Source organism: Ranitomeya variabilis, chromosome 4, assembly GCF_051348905.1.
Source record: "Ranitomeya variabilis isolate aRanVar5 chromosome 4, aRanVar5.hap1, whole genome shotgun sequence".
Classification (NCBI taxonomy): Eukaryota; Metazoa; Chordata; class Amphibia; order Anura; family Dendrobatidae; genus Ranitomeya; species Ranitomeya variabilis.
Genome location: NC_135235.1, coordinates 440,273,405 through 440,294,242, shown reverse-complemented (window position 1 = coordinate 440,294,242; position 20,838 = coordinate 440,273,405). Strand labels below are relative to the sequence as shown.

General features: G+C 43.3%; 1 protein-coding gene across 2 annotated transcripts in view; it reads left to right on the top strand.

The window, feature by feature from the left end:
* The window catches only part of ENGASE (endo-beta-N-acetylglucosaminidase), a 105,636-nt gene extending 87,369 nt beyond the window's left edge, over positions 1 to 18,267 (top strand). For both annotated transcript variants that reach the window (XM_077251461.1, XM_077251460.1), the window contains exons 11-14: positions 5,639 to 5,787; positions 8,257 to 8,356; positions 9,022 to 9,136; positions 17,656 to 18,267. In XM_077251461.1, coding sequence (XP_077107576.1) covers positions 5,639 to 5,787; positions 8,257 to 8,356; positions 9,022 to 9,136; positions 17,656 to 18,051 — 760 coding nt within the window. In that variant the 3' untranslated portion in view covers positions 18,052 to 18,267. The remainder of the gene's footprint in view (positions 1 to 5,638; positions 5,788 to 8,256; positions 8,357 to 9,021; positions 9,137 to 17,655) is intronic.
* The last annotated feature ends 2,571 nt before the right edge of the window (positions 18,268 to 20,838 follow it).

Below are 20,838 nucleotides of genomic sequence, written 5' to 3'. Positions count from 1 at the left end.
TTTTTGCAACTGTTTTTATGTAAAATAGTTTACACACACGAGAGATATTTTCTTTTAATGTGTGTACGTACCATATATGCACCATTGGCTTCAGAAATTGTATGTTGTAGATTATGATTTTTTTTGTATATTTATGGCTCTATTCATGCCTGTGTCAATGGTTCTATTTAAAGGGAACCTGTCATCTTAAAAACTACTATTATCCTGCAGATATGGGGTTGATCTGCAGGTTTTTGACTTTCGGCCGCACCACTGAAGGTCCAACTGTCGTGAGGAAATTAACTTTATTCCTTCTGGGGGGCCTCAGGATTTCAGTCATAGAAGCGCAGCTTCAGTCACCGCTCGATTTATTATTATTATTATTATTATTGTGCATTTTTATAGCGCCATTTATTCCATGGCGCTTTACATGTGAAAAGGGGCAAATATAGACAAATACAATAAGCATGAGCAATAAAAAGGCACAAACAGGTACAGAAGGAGGGAGGACCCTGCCCGCAGGGCCCACAATCTGCAGGGGTGGGTGAGGATACACTAGGAGAGGGTAGAGCTGGGCGTGTGGCAGTTGAGCAGGTTGAGGATCACTGCAGGCTGTAGGCTTGTCGGAAGAGGTGAGTCTTCAGGTTCTTTTTGAAGGTTTCTATGGCAGGCGAGAGTCTGATGTGTTGAGGTAGAGTATGGGGGAAGCAAGGGAGAAGTCTTGGATGCGGTTGTGGGAAGAAGAGGTAAGAGGGGAGTAGAGAAGGAGATCTTATGAGGATCGAAGGTTGCGTGTAGGTAAGTACCGGCAGACCATGTCGCAGATGTATGGAGGAGACTGGTTGTGGATGGCTTTGTATGTCATAGTACGGGTTTTGAACTGTGGCCTCTGGAGGATAGGAAGCCAGTGAAGGGCTTGGCATAGGGGAGAGGCTGGGGAATAGTGGGGAGACAGGTAGATTGGTCGGGCAGCAGAGTGTAGGATGAATTAGAGTGGTGCCAGAGTGCTAGAGGGGAGGCCAGAGAGTAGGAGGTTGCAGTAGTCAAGGCGGGAGATAAGGGCGTGCACTACAGTTTTTGTGGTTTTGTTGTCGATGCGTGGATCCGGGAAATATTTTAGAGTTTGAGACGGCAGGAGGAGGCAAGGGCTTGCATATGTGGCTTGAAAGAGAGGGCAGAGTCGAGGATCACCCCGAGGCACCGAGCATGGGGGAATGGGGAAAGTGAGCAGCCATTGACCTTGATGGATAGGTCTGGTGTAGGGGTAGAGTGAGATGGGGGAAAGATGATGAATTCTGTTTTGTCCATGTTCAGTTTTAGAAAGCGAGCAGAAAAGAAGGCCGTGATAGCAGACAGACCGTGTGGGATTTTGGTGAGTAAGGAGGTGAGGTCAGGTTTGGATAGGTAGATCTGCGTGTCATCGGCGTAGAGATGATACTGCAAACCGTGGGTTTCTATGAGCTGTCCCAGGCCGAAGGTGTAGATGGAGAAAAGTAGGGGTCCCAGAACTGAGCCTTGAGGGACACTGACAGACAAGGGGCGAGGTGAGGAGGTGGTGTGGGAGAGGGAGACACTGAAAGTTCGGTCTGTTAGATATGACGAGATCCAGGATAGGGCCAAGTCTGTGATGCCAAGAGATGATAGAATCTGCAGCAGGAGGGAATGGTCCACAGTGTCAAAGGCAGAAGACCGGTCCAGGAGAAGGAGGACAGAGTAGTGTCGCTTGCTCTTGGCGGTTAGTAGGTCATTGGTGACTTTAGAGGGCAGTTTCAGTTGAGTGATGGGGTCGGAAGCCAGATTGTAACCGGTCAAAGAAGAAGCAGGAAGAGAGGTGGGAGGACAGTTCAAGATGGACATGCTGTTCCAGTAGTTTTGAGGCATAAGCGAGAAGAGATATCGGGCGATAGCTAGACACAGAGGATGGGTCGAGGGAGGGCTTTTTGAGGATGGGTGCGTTCTTGGCATGTTTGAAGGATGAGGGGAAAACACCAGTTGTGAGTGAGAGGTTGAAGAGGTGTGTTAGGGTTGGGATGAAGACTGTGATGAGGTTAGGGAGGGTGGGACGGGAGCGGATCAAGCGTGCAAGTGGTGAGATGTGATCTAGACAGGAGGGTGGAGAGCTGATCTTCTCTCATGGTGGAGAAGCTGGTTTTGGAGGAACAGGGTTGAGCAGCTTAGAGGGGCATTGTGTGCTGCGTGCCAAAGCTTTCTCTGATTATATCAATCTTCTGTTTAAAGAAAGAGGCAAAGTCTTCAGCAGAAATGAGGGGGGAGGGAGGAGGTGCTGGGGAACGGAGTAGAGAATTGAAAGTGTTGAAAAGCTGTTTAGGGTTGTGAGACGGGGATATGAGAAATAAGTTTGTTTTGCGGCAGTGAGCTTGGACTTGAAGCTGGCGAGGGACTGCTTGTATGCTCTGCAGAGTGGGATCTCTTCCATCTCCACTCAGTGACCCTGGAAGCCCGTCTCAGTTCTTAGGTCAGGCTGGTCAGCCAGGGCTGTCTGTTGACTGTACGAGTTTTGCTATGCATGAGGGGGGCAGCCAAATCGAGTGTAGCTGTTATTGTGGTGTTATAAAAAGTGGCAGCAGCATCTGTGTCATGAAGGGAAGCTATGTCTGTAAGGCCGGCATCACACTCAGCGTATTTTACGGCCGTAATACGCAGAAATGTTCCCAAAATAGTGATCCGTATGTCATCCGTAGGCAGGCTGTGGCAGCGTATGTCATTGAGATATATATATATATATATATATATATATATATATATATATATATATATATATACTGTATTTATATTTAATTCAGCGCTAGATATCATAAAAGCCGGTAATTCAATTGCCGGCTTTTCATTTCTCCTTCACAAACCCGACAGGATATGAGACATGGTTTACATACAGTAAACCATCTCATATCCCTTTTTTTTTTGCATATTCCACACTACTAATGTTAGTAGTGTGTATGTGCAAAATTTGGGCGCTGCAGCTTGTAAAATAAAGGGTTAAATCGCGGAAAAAATTGGCGTGGGCTCCCACGCAATTTTCTCCGCCAGAGTGGTAAAGCCAGTGACTGAGGGCAGATATTAATAGCCTAGAGAGGGTCCATGGTTATTGGCCCCCCCTAGCTAAAAACATCTGCCCCCAGCCACCCCAGAAAAGGCACATCTGGAAGATGCGCCTATTCTGGCACTTGGCCTCTCTTCCCATTCCCGTGTAGCGGTGGGATATGGGGTCACTGGCTTTACCACTCTGGCGGAGAAAATTGCGCGGGAGCCCACGCCAATTTTTTCCGCAATTTAACCCTTTATTTTACAAGCTACAGCGCCCAAATTTTGCACATACACACTACTAACATTAGTAGTGTGGAATATGCAAAAAAAAAAAAGGGATATGAGATGGTTTACTGTATGTAAACCATGTCTCATATCCTGTCGGGTTTGTGAAGGAGAAAGAAAGAAAAAGCCGGCAATTGAATTACCGGCTTTTCTATAGAACACCGCTGCGTATTTCTCGCAAGTCACACTGCTGGTCCGTGTGTAATCCTTATTCTTCTTGCCCCCATAGACTTTCATTGGCAATTTTTTTTGCGCAATACGGTGACAAATGCAGCATGCTGCGATTTTCTACGGCCATAGAAGACCGTATAATATGGATCCGTAAAATACGGCTGATAGGAGCTGGGCCATAGAGAATCATTGGGCCGTGTGTTATGCGTATTTTACGGATGTATTTTCTGCGCTCATACGTCCTTAAAACTCGCTAGTGTGACGCCGGCCTAAGAGGGAGAAGGGACTCGGAGTGATTGTAAATTGAGGTGTTTGAGACTTCTGCGAGGGTGAGTGAGTGTGGAGTGGGGGTTGCACACTAGGAGAGGAGAGGTAAGAGAATGTCAGTAGGTTGTGGTCAGACAGGGGGAGGGGTGAGTTAGTGAGATTAAGGGAACAGAATAGGGTAAAGATAAGGTCTAGTGTGTGTCCATCTTTGTGAGTGGCCCCAGAAGACCACTGAATGAGGCCGAAGGAGGCAGTAAGTTTAGAGGCAGCTGAGGTGGAAGTGTCAATGTGGATATTGAAGTCTCCCATGATGATAGTGTTAATGTCAGCAGAGCGGAAATGAAGTAGCCAGGTGGTGAAGTGGTCGACAAAGGTGGAATTGGCTATTTCTGGGGGGTGGTAGATGACAGCCAGCTGGAGGTTGGAGGGGGAATAGATGCGGACAGAGTGCACCTCAAACGAGGGAAGAGTAGCGGAGGGTGGTAGTGGGATTGGAGTAAAGGAGCATGTGGGGGACAGGAGCAAGCCAACTCCTCCACCACATTTGTTGCTGGGGCGAAGGGGTGTGAGAGAGGTGGAATCCGCCATAGGAAAGTGCAGCTGGAGAGGCTGAGTCAGGGGGTGAGCCAGGTTTCAGTGATGCTGAGGAAGGAGAGTTTGTTAGTGATGAAGAGGTCATGGATAAATGGCAGTTTGTTGCAGATGGAGCGTGCGCATTCCACAGTTCTCCAGGTAGGGGGACTGGCGGAGTGAGGGCTTGATGAATGGATATGAGGTTATCATGGTTGGGAAAACGTGTAGAGGATCGTGGCAGGGGGTTAGAAATGAGTGTGGGGATGTGTTGAGGAGGGCCATGATTTGGGGATACGTCACCAGCGATGAGGAGTAGCAGGCAGAGCGTTAGAAGGTGGGAGCAGGATAGGACATGATGGGGCTGTGTGTGTCTGGAGAAAGAATATTGTATGTAGAGGAACAGCTGTGAGGAGGAGGTGAGATGGCTGGGGAGGATGGAGGGTGAAATTACTAGTTTCTTACTAGGTGGGGGATTACAGGAGGTAGGGAAAAATAGAGTAGTATAGGTGTGAAAGAGAAAAGAAACCGAAACATTGTAGTGGTTTGATATTCCGTTACCTTACAGTCAAATTCCAGTCCTATTCAAGTCTAATTCAAAGTATAGTAAAGTATAGTAATTAGAAATCTGTAATTTGAAAGATGGCATTTGAAAGATACATGGATCAGACTAAAGTCTTGATCAGACTCCTGGGTCTGAATATATCCCCAGCTAAGGGCAATCAGGTGTGATATATAGTGAACGGTAGCTTAAACCAAGCCCCAGCACTGACTGACAGCCAGGTCAGCAGTGCATCAGTACAGAACTGGCTGTCAGTCAGTGCCGAGTCATGGATACAGCCGTCTGACTACTGAGTGGTGAATTAATCCTTTATGACTGAACACTGGAGGCTGCCGGGAAAAATAAAGCTAATTTTCTCCCAGCAGCCACAGGCCCTCAGTACAGCGGCTGAACAGCATCAGAATTCTATTAAGATGTAAATTTACCCTATATCTGCTGGTTCATAGTATTTTTCACATAACAGTCAAATTGTCTGACACATTGAAGGAGCCCAAAAGTCCACCATATGGACCTGGCACTGTGTAGTGGCCTCTGTTTATAAAGTAATCCATGTCAGAGATGTGAACCGAGTCCTTTAGGAATGTTTTGTAATCGGTGATGTTATTTATAGCATTATGGTTAGCTACGGTATATTATAAATGATTGATAACATAGTTTTCAGTGGTGGGTATATAAAGTTTGTTGTCTGCATCTGTCACTGATGTCACTTGTAAAATGTTCTCATGCCTTGAATATTGGGGGGTGGGCTGGGTTGGCTAGGTTGTTCTCTTTACATGTTCCAGCTCCAGAAAAACTCATGCTGTGCATCGTGTACAAGTTGGAGGATTCTCCCAATGTCTCATTGTCGCTAGAGTTGTCCACACAAGATGCTCCTTTCTGTGGTGTGGAAAGTGTCACTGAAATAACTGGTAAGAGCAGAAACCATGTTGGCTTGCCTATATTGCTTTTGTAATATTCCATAACAATATTCCTGTTTTGCATAATGTGTATGTGCTATCATCAAGGCTACACAATAGACGACTTATGTTGTACTGAAGGACATTGTGCATGCTTGCATTAAATTAATAGTCCATTGATTTCAATGAAAACTGTAATACTTGTTTTGTATGTAGTGACTGCAAGTAAAATATTCTGATTCGATAAGTCATGCTGGACTGATATCTTCCTGTCCTGACTACTAGTGTTAAAAACTAGCTGGTAGTTGATCTCACCTAATCAGGCCATGGGTACTCAGTGGGCCTTTTGTTGCTAAATTCTAGGTTCTGTCGCACCAGATACAGTTGACTTTAGTTTGTGTCTTGTGTTCATCCAATGTATTTTGGCACTCTCCCTCTCCTGTGGCACAGACATCAGGAATGGGCCTCATACTGGCAACATTTTTGGGTCCCCTTGAGACTCCGCCCAGGCTTCACCTCCAACCTTCAAACATTCCATAGTCCCACCACCCGCTCTTGTAAAAACTCCACTTCTGCACCACGTCCTCACCAATCATACATTAACTGTTCCCATCGAACACCATATCACATACATAGCCATCAGTTTTTGTTTTGGCCAAAAGATTTTTTTAAAGCCGCTACAGGACAAGGTAGACTCTTTTGGCAGCACCCTAATCTACGCTAACCTGTTAAACATTTGTTAAAATATCCTATACTCTCTTTTGGTATATTTTTATTTATTTTTCTTTAAAGGAATGAGTCAGTGACATTTTTTTTTTTTTAGTGAATAATAATACCATATACAAGGGACAAATAACGTCACACCATGGCCAGACCACATATTGGCACCACATAGTAAATGAATAATACCACATACAAGGGACAAATACTGCCACACCATGGCATCTCATATATTATTCGGTCACTGTGTGATGGTAATACCACATATAAGGGACAAAAACTGACAAGCCCTGACCAGACCATATATTAACACCACATTATGACTGAATAATGCCACTTATAAGGGGCAAACACTGTCACATCATGACCAGACCACATATTACCAACACATAGTGACCGAATACTACAATACTGATCATTAATTTAAAAAAAACCACACAATACTAATGTTACCATAAGTGCTATTACACACTGGAACTCTACGTAGTATATAGTGTCAGTGTACAGGTAATACAGGGATCACCGGTGACATTATACACAGGAGCTCTGTATGTAGTGTCAGTGTACAGGTAATAGTGATTACTTGTGACCTGATACACAGGAACTCTGTACATAGTATACAGTGTATAGTGTCAGAGTACTGGTAATACAGGGATTGACAGTGACATACACAGGAGCTCTGTATCTAGTGTCAGTGTAAAGGTAATACAGTGATTACCGGTGCATTATAAACAGGAGCTCTGTGTATAGTATGCAGTGTATAGTGTCAGTGTACAAATAACACACTGACTCATCTGTGGCGTATCTAGATGAAGTCCTTCATCTTTGCTTTTCTTCATCCAGTACGGACCACCATCACTTCTTCCAGCCAGGACTCGTCTCTGCAGACAATAATACAATTATCTAGAGCACATTCCCCAACTTTTCCACAACTGCTACACTACGCCAGATGAAGAAAAAAAGCGACCATGTTGCTTTACACAGTAACAGGACATTCCCACTGAAAACAGTATCCTCAAAAACAATATACATCACAACAGTAATAATATCCCTTAATTAGCACCTACAGTAAAAATGTCCGACATCCTGCTCCCATATGTAACGATATGTTTCTCATTCCTGGCCCCTTGTGTATTACTATTCCTGGACCAATGTCTCTCCATACTGTCCTCAAAGTTCGACCAATAGCTTACTCTCCCCTATTCATTGGAGGCTGCGGCGTATGGCAATAATGTCATACACAGTCGACGTACGAGCTGACGTCAGCTGCCGGCCTGTGATTGGCTGACGGATGTTAACTATTGCACGGCAGTATAGACTGTAACTGAACGAAGACGCACGTTCAGTCACTGAACCGGCAGAATCCTGCCGCTGGGGCCCAGAAAGCAGAAGAGAGGGGGCCCAGCCCTCTGCTCAACGGACCCCACATGTCAGTAAAGGCAGTAATTCCCTGATGGCGGCCCTGGGCACATAGAGTATAGAAAACCGCCTATACTCCGTGCCAGCTCATTGCCTCCATGCCACAAGCTATCCTTAATACTATAGAGACTGAATACACACCGAACACTTTTCCTGTCTCTGTGAGACGAAATATCGAGTTACTGCTAATAGACTGCCACCTATCTACTGTTAATTGGGTTCATGATCCATTGTATGTAAAATGTGAATTTTTGAAGAGAACATTTTTTTAATTCATGTATAATATATTTCACTATGATAATTATGTTACTGGCTTCTGTTACCATTTTTTTTTTTACCCAGGAGGGCCCCCCAATCAGACACATACTCTGGAACCCATTTCAACCCCCCCCACATTTTTCACAAGTCCTGAACAGGATAGGACCTTTGGTTGGTTAAAAAGGTAAATGTTAATAGGGTGTGCTACTTGTAATTTTAAAATGTGACATTCCCAAAGCACTATTACTCAATATTTTGTAAATTCATATAGGATTGTCTCTCTTCTTATCCTCATCAGTTTCCTCTGTCTGGCCTTCTCTTCCTTGGTTTTGACTACTTGTGCACTCTGCACATAAAAAAAAAAAAAAGTTGCATACGCTTGAACTTTTTGCCTGTCTGGTGTATGCATTGCACAGAAGTTGCCCTTTATGAGAGGCAGCGGTTGATGTCAAGTAACTTTCTAAAACAGCTAGCCTTCCATGAAGGTACCTTTGCTTTTTAGAGACCATAATGTGGTGATGGTAAAAATAAGGAAAGTTGTGAGGGAAAAAAAACAAACACACACATTTTTAAAGTGTCTTGAAATTAGAAATCCTGTGTTAAGTGTTACTATAATTAAATTACCATATACGCTGATTTATATAATATCATCATACCATTACAGAACATATTTTACATTTACCAGCCGCCGATCCAAGTTATTAACCCAGGCTGACTACATTGTCTTTCAGCAATTGTGAAGTAAATAAGAAAATACTCTTCTAATATTAAATTGCAAGGATACATTTATTGTTATTGGTTTTACTAGAGATGCTGGCATTAAGATGATTTGTTACTATTTCATTTTAGGTTTTATGAGGTGCAACTAAGTGGATGTTTGCTGACTGGTTTATCAGTACATGTTTCCAGAACAAAGCACAACGAGGAAGATGAGAGCTTTGTGTGCCGTGTTGGAGAAATAAGGGTATGTAGTCTGAAAAAACATTTCTCAAGCTTTTCCTTCTGGTTTGGTCTTTTAAATTTAATTTACTTAAATTTAATCAACTGCTAGTAATTCTGGTAGTGAAGTCTCATCAATTAAGACATCATGTGTTATGGCAGGGCCTCCTGGACATAACTACTAAAAATACTTAATATGTATTGCCTTTAGAAAGGGCAGTGTCCCCTTCCCTTTGTGCCAGTCTATCATTGTTAGTTTGTTCACTGTCAAATATATGTGTTTTGAATGCAACCTGTTCTCATGTACAACACCATAGAATCAATTGTGCTATATAAATAAATAAATAATAATAAAATTGTCCAATAAAGTAGCAGATTAGCATACAATTGTACTAGCTAAGTCACCCCCAGAAAAAACCTACAACATAAGCAAAGAGGCGAAGCAGCTAGATAATACAGACCAGTAAGTGATACTTGCAAACCCCAGTGCACATTTCGCATTAACTTCCTCTCGGGCACATACCATATATACTCGAGTATAAGCCGAGACCCCTAATTTTGCCACAAAAACTGGGAAAACTTAATGACTCGAGTATAAGCCTAGGGTGGAAAATGCAGCAGCTACCGGTAAATGTCAAAAATACAAATAGATACCAATAAAAGTAACATTAATTGAGACATCAGTAGGTTAAGTGTTTTTGAATATCCATATTGAATCAGGAGCCCCATATAATGCTCCATAAAGTTTGATGGGCCCCATAAGAAGCTCCATATTAAAATATGCCCCATATAATGCTGCACAAATGCGGATTATGGCCCCATAAGATGCTCCATACAGACATTTGCCCCATGTAATGCTGCGTAAACGATTATGCCCCATAAGATGCTCCATAAAGATATTTGCCCCATATAAAGCTGCACAAACATTGATTATGCCCCATAAGATGCTCCATGTAGACATTTGCCCCATATAAAGCTGCACAAACATTGATTATGGCCCCATAAGATGCTCCATGTAGACATTTGCCCCATATAAAGCTGCACAAACATTGATTATGCCCCATAAGATTCTCCATGTAGACATTTGCCCCATATAAAGCTGCACAAACATTGATTATGCCCCATAAGATGCTCCAAGTAGACATTTGCCCCATATAAAGCTGCACAAACATTGATTATGCCCCATAAGATGCTCCAAGTAGACATTTGCCCCATATAAAGCTGCACAAACATTGATTATGCCCCATAAGATGCTCCATGTAGACATTTGCCCCATATAAAGCTGCACAAACATTGATTATGCCCCATAAGATGCTCCATGTAGACATTTGCCCCATATAAAGCTGCACAAACATTGATTATGGCCCCATAAGGTGCTCCATGTAGACATTTGCTACATATGCTGTTGCTGCGATAAAAAAAAAATAAAAAATCACATACTCACCTCTCAGGCCCCTGGCACTTGCTATATTCACCGGTCCGCGTTCCACCGCTGAGCGCCGCTGTCTCTTCCGCGTCCTCTGCACTGACTGTTCAGGCAGAGGGCGGCGCACACTAATAGCGTCATCGCGCCCTCTGACCTGAGCGTCCATGCAGAGGACGGGGAATACGCAGTGGCGGCTGGTGACGGTTGAACGGGGAGCAGGTGAATATCGCGCACTGCGTTATACTCACCTGCTCCTGGCGCAGTCCCTGGTTCCCTGGCACCGGCAGCTTCTTCCTGTAGTGAGCGGTCACGTGGTACCGCTCATTACAGTAATGAACATGCAGCTCCACCCCGATGAGAGTGGAGTGAGGTCCATATTCATAACTGTAATGAACGGTACCATGTGACCGCTCACTACAGGAAGAAACTGCTGGCGCCGGGGAACCAGGGACCGCGCCAGGAGCAGGTGAGTATGAATACACAGCTGCTGCTCCCCCTCCCCTGCTGACCCCTGGGTATGACTCGAGTATAAGCCGAGAGGGGCAATTTCAGCCTAAAAAAATGGGCTGAAATTCTCGGCTTATACTCGAGTATATACGGTATGTCAAACTTTGGCCTGCAGTATGAGTATATTGACCCGTGACAGTGTTGTGCTCTGCTCAGAATCACACTTTCAACTCTACCTGCATACTCTATGGATGACTGTGAGGCCTATTATACTGTATGGAGGACTATGTGGGATCCATTATAATGTGTTAAGGTCTGTGTGGGGATTACAGTTGGGGAATTATGCTGTGATTGGGTCACCATACTGTGCGCTTTGAGGGTACTGTGGAGCAATTCACTGTGGGGGTGGCCTGCTGTGTTTAAGGGCACTTTTGATGGCAACATACTTTATTATCTGTATTATTCGAGGTTTTTGTCTTTATCCTTTGTAATTCCAAAGGTAAATTAGACTATTGAGCCATATGCTTTTTTCTGCTCTTACATAATATATGCAAGTATGTATGCACTGTGACAAAGTGACGGGTGGAGTAATGGAGTGTAGATATGTGTCACTGCGCATGATGGCGTTCGTGATGTGAAACCAGTGTAGTTTCCTCCAGCCCACTACGTGTTGTGAGGGTAAAATAAAAGTTGCATTATGGGCTGGTTTTTATGTGAACATTCGTAGTGCGGGTGGGAGAATGTCCACCATATCTCCACCTACAGAGCCGAGCACTGCTGTGTGCTAACAGGACCTTTGGTGATGTCACAATCATGTGATCAGTCATAGTCTGGGTCTTAACCCCTTAATCCCATATGACGTACTATCCTGTCAAGGTGACCTGGGACTTAATTCCCAGTGACTGGATAGTACGTCATATGCGATCGGCCGCGCTCACGGGGGGAGCGCGGCTGATCTCGGCTGGGTGTCAGCTGACATCCGGCACTATGAGCTAGGAGCGGTCAGGGACCGCCCCCAGCACATTAACCCCCGGCACACTGCGATCAAACATGATCGCAGTGTTCCGGCGGTACAGGGAAGCATCGCGCGGGGAGGGGGCTCCCAGCGTGCTTCCCTGAGACGATCGGTACAAGGCGATGTGCTCACCTTGTACCGAGTGTCTCCTCCCTGCAGGCCCCGGATCCAAAATGGCCACGGGGCTACTTCCGGGTCCTGCAGGGAGGTGGCTTACCAAGTGCCTGCTCAGAGCAGGCGCTGGTAAGCCAGGAGCACTGCCTGTCAGATCGCTGATCTGACACAGTGCTCTGCAAAGTGCCAGATCAGCGATCTGTCACTATACAGTAATGTTCCCCCTGGGACAAAGTAAAAAAGTAAAAAAAAAAAAAATGTTTAAATGTGTAAAAAAAAAAATATATACATACTGTGTTCCAAAGTATTATGCACAAAGAGTTTAGGAGCGATATGGTTAGAATTTTTTTGTTTGTCATTTAAACTCATTGATGGTGATGTGTGTCAGGGCTTTTTATATCACTGAAAGCAATTGCAGATACCTGTGCAAGTTAGTTTGGCAGGTGTGTCCAAATAAAGGCAAGACTACTTAAGAAGGCTGTTCCACATTATTAAGCAGCCTACATTTTTTGCCAAAATGTTAAAGAAAAAGGATGTGTCGGCTGCTGAGAAGCAACAAATTGTGGAGTATTTAGGTCAAGGCATGACTACAATCAACATTGCCAAGACACTTCATCATGATCATCGCACAGTCAAGAAGTATGTAGCTGATTCCCAGCACACACGTGTGCGTGCTGATAAGGAAAAATTGAGGACTTTTCCCAACAGGCAATTGCGTAAGGTTAAAAGAGCAGCTGCAAAAATGCCTTGTCATAGCAGCAGACAAGTTTTTGAAGCTGCTGGTGCCTCCAACGTCCCCAGAACAACAAGATGCAGGGTCCTTCAGAGGTTTGCAGCTGTGCGTAAGCCATCCTGTCGACCACCTCTATCCACTGCACACAAGCAGAAACGGCTCCAGTGGGCCAAACGATACATGAAGACTGACTTCCAAACTGTTTTGTTCACCGGTGAGTGCCGTGCAACGCTCGATGGTCCAGATGGATGGAGTGGTTGATGGCTGGTTGATGGACAACCCCATGAAAACACGGCTAAGGCGCCAACAAGGAGGAGGTGGAGTAATGTTTTGGGCTGGAATCATGGGGAGAGAGATTGTCGGCCCCTTTATGATCCCTGAAGGGGTAAAGATGAGCTCCATAATCTATGTGGAGTTTCTAAAACAACACTTCCTGCCATGGTTCAAGAGGAAGAACCATGCTTTCCGCAGCAAGATCATCTTCATGCATGATAATGCACCGTCTCATGCTGCAAAAAACACATCTGCACCTCTGGCTGCTATGGGCATAAAAGAGGACAAACTTATGGTGTGGCCACCATCTTCCCCTGACCTCAACCCCATTGAGAACCTCTGGAGCATCATCAAAAGGAGCGTCTATGATGGCGGGAGGCAGTTCACATCTAAGCAACAGCTCTGGGAGGGTATTCTGTCCACATGCAAAACAATTGAAGCAGAAACCATCCAAAAACTGACAAATTCAATGGACGAGAGAGTTCAGAAGCTTCTTTCGAACAAGGGGTCCTATGTGCAAATGTAACATCACCTAGAATAAAGTTTTCACTTGAAAACTGTTTGATTTCATTTTGTAATAAGCTGATAATGCTTATAACTTCACAATTGACCATTTTTTTGTTCAAAATAATAAAAAAAGGTTGAAAACTCTGCTATGCATAATAATTTGGAACATGCATTTTGAGTGTTTATTTTTTTTAAAAAAGATACTGATTTCATAGGCAGTTTGTTCCAAAACATTGCAATTATACTAGAATAGTAGATGACTGGAAAATAACAATGACTGAAATTCAGATAGGAAATGTAGAGAAAATATGGGGAAATATTATTTGCATAATAATTTGGAACACTGTGTATATATTGTTCCCATAAATACATTTCTTCATCTAAATAAAAAAAAAAAAGTACACGTATTTAGTATCGCCGCGTCCCTAATGACCCGACCTATAAAACTGGCCCTCTAGTTAACCCCTTCAGTGAACACCGTAAAAAAAAAAAAAAAGCGGCAAAAAACAACGCTTTATTATCACACCGCCGGACGGATATAAATAACCTTGGTACCGCTGAAAACGTAATCTTGTCCCGCAAAAAACGAGCCGCCATACAGCATCACCAGCAAAATAATAAAAAAGTTATAGTCCTCAGAATAAAGCGATGCAAAAACATTTATTTTTTCTATAAAATAGTTTTTATCGTACAAAAGCGCCAAAACATTAAAAATTATGCAAATGAGGTATCGCTGTAATCGTACTGACTCGAAGAATAAAACTGCTTTATCCATTTTACCAAACGTGGAAAGGTATAAACGCCCCCCCCCCCCAAAAAAAGAAATTCATGAATAGCTGGTTTTTGATCATTCTGCCTCACAAAAATTGGAATAAAAAGCGATCAAAAAATGACACATGCCCAAAAATGGTACCAATAAAAATGTCAACTCGTCCCGCAAAAAAAAAAGACCTCACATGACTCTGTGGACCAAAATATGGAAAAATTATAGGTCTCAAAATGTAACGCAAAAAATATTTTTTGCAATAAAAGCGTCTTTTAGTGTGTGACAGCTGTCAATCATAAAAATCCGCTAAAAAACCCGCTATAAAAGTAAATCAAACACCCCTTCATCACCCCCTTAGTTAGGTAAACATAAAAAAATGTATTTATTTCCATTTTCCCATTAGGGTTAGGGCTAGGGTTAGGGTTAGGGTTGGGGCTAGGGTTGGGGTTAGGGGTGGGGCTAGGGTTAGGGCTACAGTTAGGGTTAAGGCTACAGTTAGGGTTGGGGCTAAAGTTAGGGTTAGGGCTGGGGGCTAAAGTTAGCGTTAGGGTTGGGGCTAAAGTTAAGGTTACGGCTACAGTTAGGGTTGGGGCCAAAGTTAGGGTTGGGGCTAACGTTAGGGTTAGGGTTGGGGCTAAAGTTAGGGTTTGGATTAAATTTACGGTTGGGATTAGGGTTAGGGGTGTGTCAGGGTTAGGGGCGTGGTTAGGGTTATGGTTGGGATTAGGGTTAGGGGTGTGTTTGGGATAGGGTTTCAGTTAGAATTGGGGGTTTCCACTGTTCAGGCACATCAGGGGCTCTCCAAACGCGACATGGCGTCCGATCTCAATTCCAGCCAATTCTGCGTTGATAAAGTAAAACAGTGCTCCTTCCCTTCCGAGCTCTCCCATGCCCCAAAACAGGGGTTTACCCCAACATATGAGGTATCAGCATACTCAGGAAAAATTGGACAACACCTATTGGGGTCCAATTTCTCTTGTTACCCTTGGGAAAATAAAAATTTGTGGGGCTAAAAAACATTTTTGTGGGAAAAAAATTAATTTTTATTTTCACGACTCTGCATTATAAACTGTAGTGAAACCCTTGGGGGTTCAAAGTTCTCACAACACATCTAGATAAGTTCCTTGGGGGGTCTAGTTTCCAATATGGAGTCACTTGTGGGGGATTTCTACTGTTTAGGTGCATCAGGGGCTCTGCAAATGCAACATGACGACTGCAGACCAATCCATCTGTCTGCATTCCAAATGGCGCTCATTCACTTCCGAGCTCTGCCATGAGCCCAAACGGTGGTTCCCCCCACATATGGGGTATCGGCATACTCAGGACAACTTTTGGGGTCGAATTTCTCCTGTTACCCGTGGGAACATACAAAACTGGGGGCTAAAAAATTATTTTTGTGGAAAAAAAAAAAAAGAATTTTTATTTTCACGGCTTTGCGTTATAAACTGTAGTGAAACACTTGGGGGTTCAAAGCTGTCAAAACACATCTAGACAAGTTCCTTAGGGGGTCTACTTTCCAAAATGGTGTCACTTCCCTTCCGAGCTCTACCATGCGCCCAAACAGTTGTTTACCCCCACATATGGGATATCGGCGTACTCAGAACAAATGGCACAACAACTTTTGGGGTCAAATTTCTTCTCTTACCCTTGGGAAAATAAAAAATTGGGGGCGAAAAGATCATATTTGTGAAAAAATGATTTTTTTATTTTTACAGCTCTGCATTATAAACTTCTGTGAAGCACTTGGTGGGTTAAAGTGCTCACCACACATCTAGATAAGTTCCTAAGGGGGTCTATTTTCCAAAATGGTGTCACTTGTGGGGGGTTTCAATGTTTAGGCACATCAGGGGCTCTCCTAATGCAACATGGCGTCCCATCTCAATTCCAGTCAACTTTGCATTGAAAAGTCAAATGGCGCTCCTTCCCTTCCGAGCTCTGCCATGCACCCAAACAGTGGTTTACCCCCACATATTGGGTATCAGCGTACTCAGAACAAATTGTACAACAACTTTTGGGGTCCATTTTCTCCTTGGTAAAATAAAACAAATTGGAGCTGTAGTAAATTTTTTGTGAAAAAAAAAGTTAAATGTTCTTTTTTTTTTTTTTAAACATTCCAAAAATTCCTGTAAAACACCTGAAGGATTAATAAACTTCTTGAATGTGGTTTTGAGCACCTTGAGGGGTGCAGTTTTTAGAATGGTGTCACACTTGGTTATTTTCTATCATATAGACCCGTCAAAATTACTTCAAATGTGATGTGGTCCCTAAAAAATATTGGTGTTGTAAAAATGAGAAATTGCTGGTCAACTTTTAACCCTTAACTCCCTAACAAAAAAAAAATTTTGGTTCCAAAATTGTGCTGAAGTAAAGTAGACGTGGGAAATGTTACTTATTAATTATTTTGTGCGACATATCTCTGTGATTTAAGGGCATAAAAATTCAAAGTTGGAAAATTGCAAAATTTTCAAAATTTTTGCCAAATTTCCGTTTTTTTCACAAATAAACACACGTTATATTGAAGAAATTTTACCACTATCGTGAAGTACAATTTGTCACGAGAAAACAATGTCAGAATCGCCAAGATCCGTTGAAGCGTTCCAGAGTTATAACCTCATAAAGGGACAGTGGTCAGAATTGTAATAATTGGCCCGGTCATTAACGTGCAAACCACCCTTGGGGCTTAAGGGGTTAAATGGCCGGCTTCCAAAGCTTTCAGTGTTCAGGGTAGGCCTGGAGAGGAAACACTTCAGGAAAGTATTCTTTCGACTTGTAAGTCTGAGCCATGCGTGTTCTGCCAGCCGTGAGAGGAATGAACCCCGCTCTCGGAAGGACTGTGTTTTATTTTTTCTGTCACCGTTTTGTTTTCCTATTTTGCCCAGAGGGCTGTATTTGCTTTACTACACCTTGGTTTATGCTGCCTACAATAAACCAAAGTAAATTCTTAAATTCGCAGTGTACCCATGTCTACTTCTGTGTGTAGCCGAGTGAGCCGATCTACCACTGCACCCTTTAAGTTTGTTTCCCTATGAAAAGGTTAATCGTTATATTTGATGATAAGAAAGAACTTCCGCAATTGTAGACATTTTTTTTTTAATAAATATCAAGGTTGGCCCACGACTTTATCCAAGCTTTACATTTTGGTCCCCTGTGTATGTATGTTTGACATCCCTACTCTATTGGTGTGCTAGAGATAATAAAGTAATACTATAGTGTTATAATGTAATACAAGACATTAACTGTTCTCTTTCTTTATTCTGTTGTAGGTTTTAGATGCTTCTCTACCTCCACAACGTCCTTTGCAGCCTTCTGACCTAACCTTGACTCATGTACATTGGCGAAGGGACCAGCAAAGCAATCAGCTGTTTGTTAGCTTAACCCTTCATTGGAGCCATGCTATGGATAACTTTCGCCACTTCCGCATATACTGTCGTGGTGTTACCTGTCATCTAGCTCCAGACTCAAAGCCTCATCTCCTCGGGTTGGCACATGCTTGCATTTACCGTGTGGTTGATCTAGCTGTTCCAAATCCATGCCCACCAGCTCCTGGCAGGCTCGAGTTTACAGTCCAACCTGTTAACAAGGATACTGTGGAAGTCTCGCCTCCAGTATGGGGGCATCTGGCCTTGGAGTTTGTGGAACAGACACACACTGAAGTGTAACAAATCATTCGCATTTTTTAACACGTAAACAAATAAACTGTGGTGGTGATTTCTTTTTTTTTTTAGACCTGTACTAGTATATTTAACTGTACAAGAGAAGAAATTAAAGTCCTTACTTATCTTACATATTAGTACTACTACAAATGTAAATATCCATCATTGTATGCATACTTGTCAAGTTTAGCGGTTTCTCAGATCAAGTTACATAGCAGTTATTCATATTGTAACGCTAACCATTTATGCCAGGTGTCACTAGATAAGGCTACTTTCACACTTCCGTCTTTTTAGATCCGTCACAATGCGTCGTTTTGGGAAAAAAAACGCATCCTGCAAATGTGCCCGCAGGATGCGGTTTTTCCCCATAGACTTGTATTGCCGACGGATCACGACGTATGGCCACACGTCGCGTCCGTCGTGCACTGGATGCGTCGGTATTTGGCGGACCGTCACAGCGAAAAAACGTTCAAGGGAACGTTTTTTCGGACGTCGTGTCCTGCATTTTAAACTGCGCATGCCCGGCAATAACTCCACCCCCTCCTCCCTGGGAGTTTACTATGGGCAGCGGACGCACTGAAACACTGCGTCCGCTGCCCACGTCGTGTAGAAAATCACCACTGTCCGTCGGTACGTTGCGACGACGCTTTGTAACGGCCCCGTACCGACGGAAGTGTGAAAGAATCCTAAGCCGTTAGCCTTGTGCTTACTGTTTTTATGCAATGTAGAATATGACTTTCCATAGTTTAATCTACTCTGACGGACCCCACACAATATACATTTTTGTCATCTGAACCCTCCGATTTCTGCACAAAATCAAACATGTATGCCGACCACCCAACTCTACACTGAGAGATAAGACCCTTCTGGTGATGTCTGGCAGTGTCTTACTTTTTCTCCCTATTGAAAACACATGCACACTCAGCTGTGACAGGCATGTGTATGGACGAGCTGGGAGGGACAGCTGAAGGTCAAATCAGATTGCTACCTACTATCTAAGTATATATGCACCTTTTTAAAGGAGTTTTCAAATCTAGCACATTTAAGCAATATCTACTAGATATGTAATAAATGTTTGATAGATGCAGATCCCACTGGTGCGTGATCACCTTTTTCAGGAATAGATAGGACAATAGTAGCATCTGTCATACATTTATAGCTTATCTCGTGGATACGCCATAACTCTGTGAGTTGGGAATATGCCTTTATCTGTACAAAAAAAAAACACCGTTCATGAACCGGACATGTGAAAAAATGCTGTTAATTGCATTCAGAAGCTGTGACAGCAGGCTCTGAAGTGCATTAGTACAGATTCGTCTGTCAGTCAGTGGCGGCACGTGGCTTCAGTCACCACTCACTATGTGCCGAGTAGTGACTGAAGCCTCACCAGCTGCACCTCTATAAGTGAAAGTTGGAGGCTTAAAGTTTATTTCCTCCCGGCAGCTAACATCTAAACACTGCTGTCTCATGACTTCTGAACGCTATTAAGGGGGTCCTGACCGGCATTTATATATTTGTTGTTTAATAACCTGCCCTCACAGACCTCACCCACCTTTTGAACCCTTTTCAGCTTTTCTATATCTAAAATGACTGCCATTATTTGAGTTGTGGTCTCTTGAGGGATTTATAAAGGCAATATCATAAATCGATCGCAGGTTAACACTCGTTCCCATGTTGCCTTCTTATCATGGTCTGTGTTTGGTTGTGCATTGTAGACCAGCAGTGTTTAAAACAGGGCTAATATATATAAGGGCCAAAAGTATTGACACCCCTGCAATTCTGTCAGATAATACTCAGTTTCTTCCTGAAAATGATTGCAAACACAAATTCTTTGGTATTATTATCTTCATTTAATTTGTCTTAAATTAAAAAACACAAAAAGAATTGTCCTAAAGCCAAATTGGATATAATTCCACACCAAACATAAAAAGGGGGTCGACAAAAGTATTGGCGCTGTTCGAAAAATCATGTGATGCTTCTCTAATTTGTGTAATTAACAGCACCTGTAACTTACCTGTGGCACCTAGCAGGTGTTGGGAATAACTAAATCACACTTGCAGCCAGTTGACATGGATTAAAGTTGACTCAACCTCTGTCCTGTGTCCTTGTGTGTACCACATTGAGCATGGAGAAAAGAAAGAAGACCAAAGAACTGTCTGAGGACTTGAGAAACCAAATTGTGAGGAAGCATGAGCAATCTCAGGGCTACAAGTCCATCTCCAAAGACCTGAATGTTCCTGTGTCTACCGTGCGCAGTGTCATCAAGAAGTTTAAAGCCCATGGCACTGTGGCTAACCTCCCTAGATGTGGACGGAAAAGAAAAATTGACAAGAGATTTCAACTCAAGATTGTGCGGATGTTGGATAAAGAACCTTGACTAACATCCAAACAAGTTCAAGCTGCCCTGCAGTCCGAGGGTACAACAGTGTCAACCCCTACTATCCGTCGGCGTCTGAATGAAAAGGGACTTTATGGTTGGAGACCCAGGAAGACTCCACTTCTTACCCCGAGACATAAAAAAGCAAGGCTGGAGTTTGCCAAAACTTACCTGAAAAAGCATAAAACGTTTTGGAAGAATGTTCTCTGGTCAGATGAGACAAAAGTAGAGTTTTTTGGGCAAAGGCATCAACATAAAGTTTACATGAGAAAAAAAGAGGCATTCAAAGAAAAGAACACGGTCCCTACAGTCAAACATGGCGGAGGTTCCCTGATGTTTTGGGGTTGCTTTGCTGCCTCTGGCACTGGACTGCTTGACCGTGTGCATGGCATTATGAAGTCTGAAGACTGCCAACA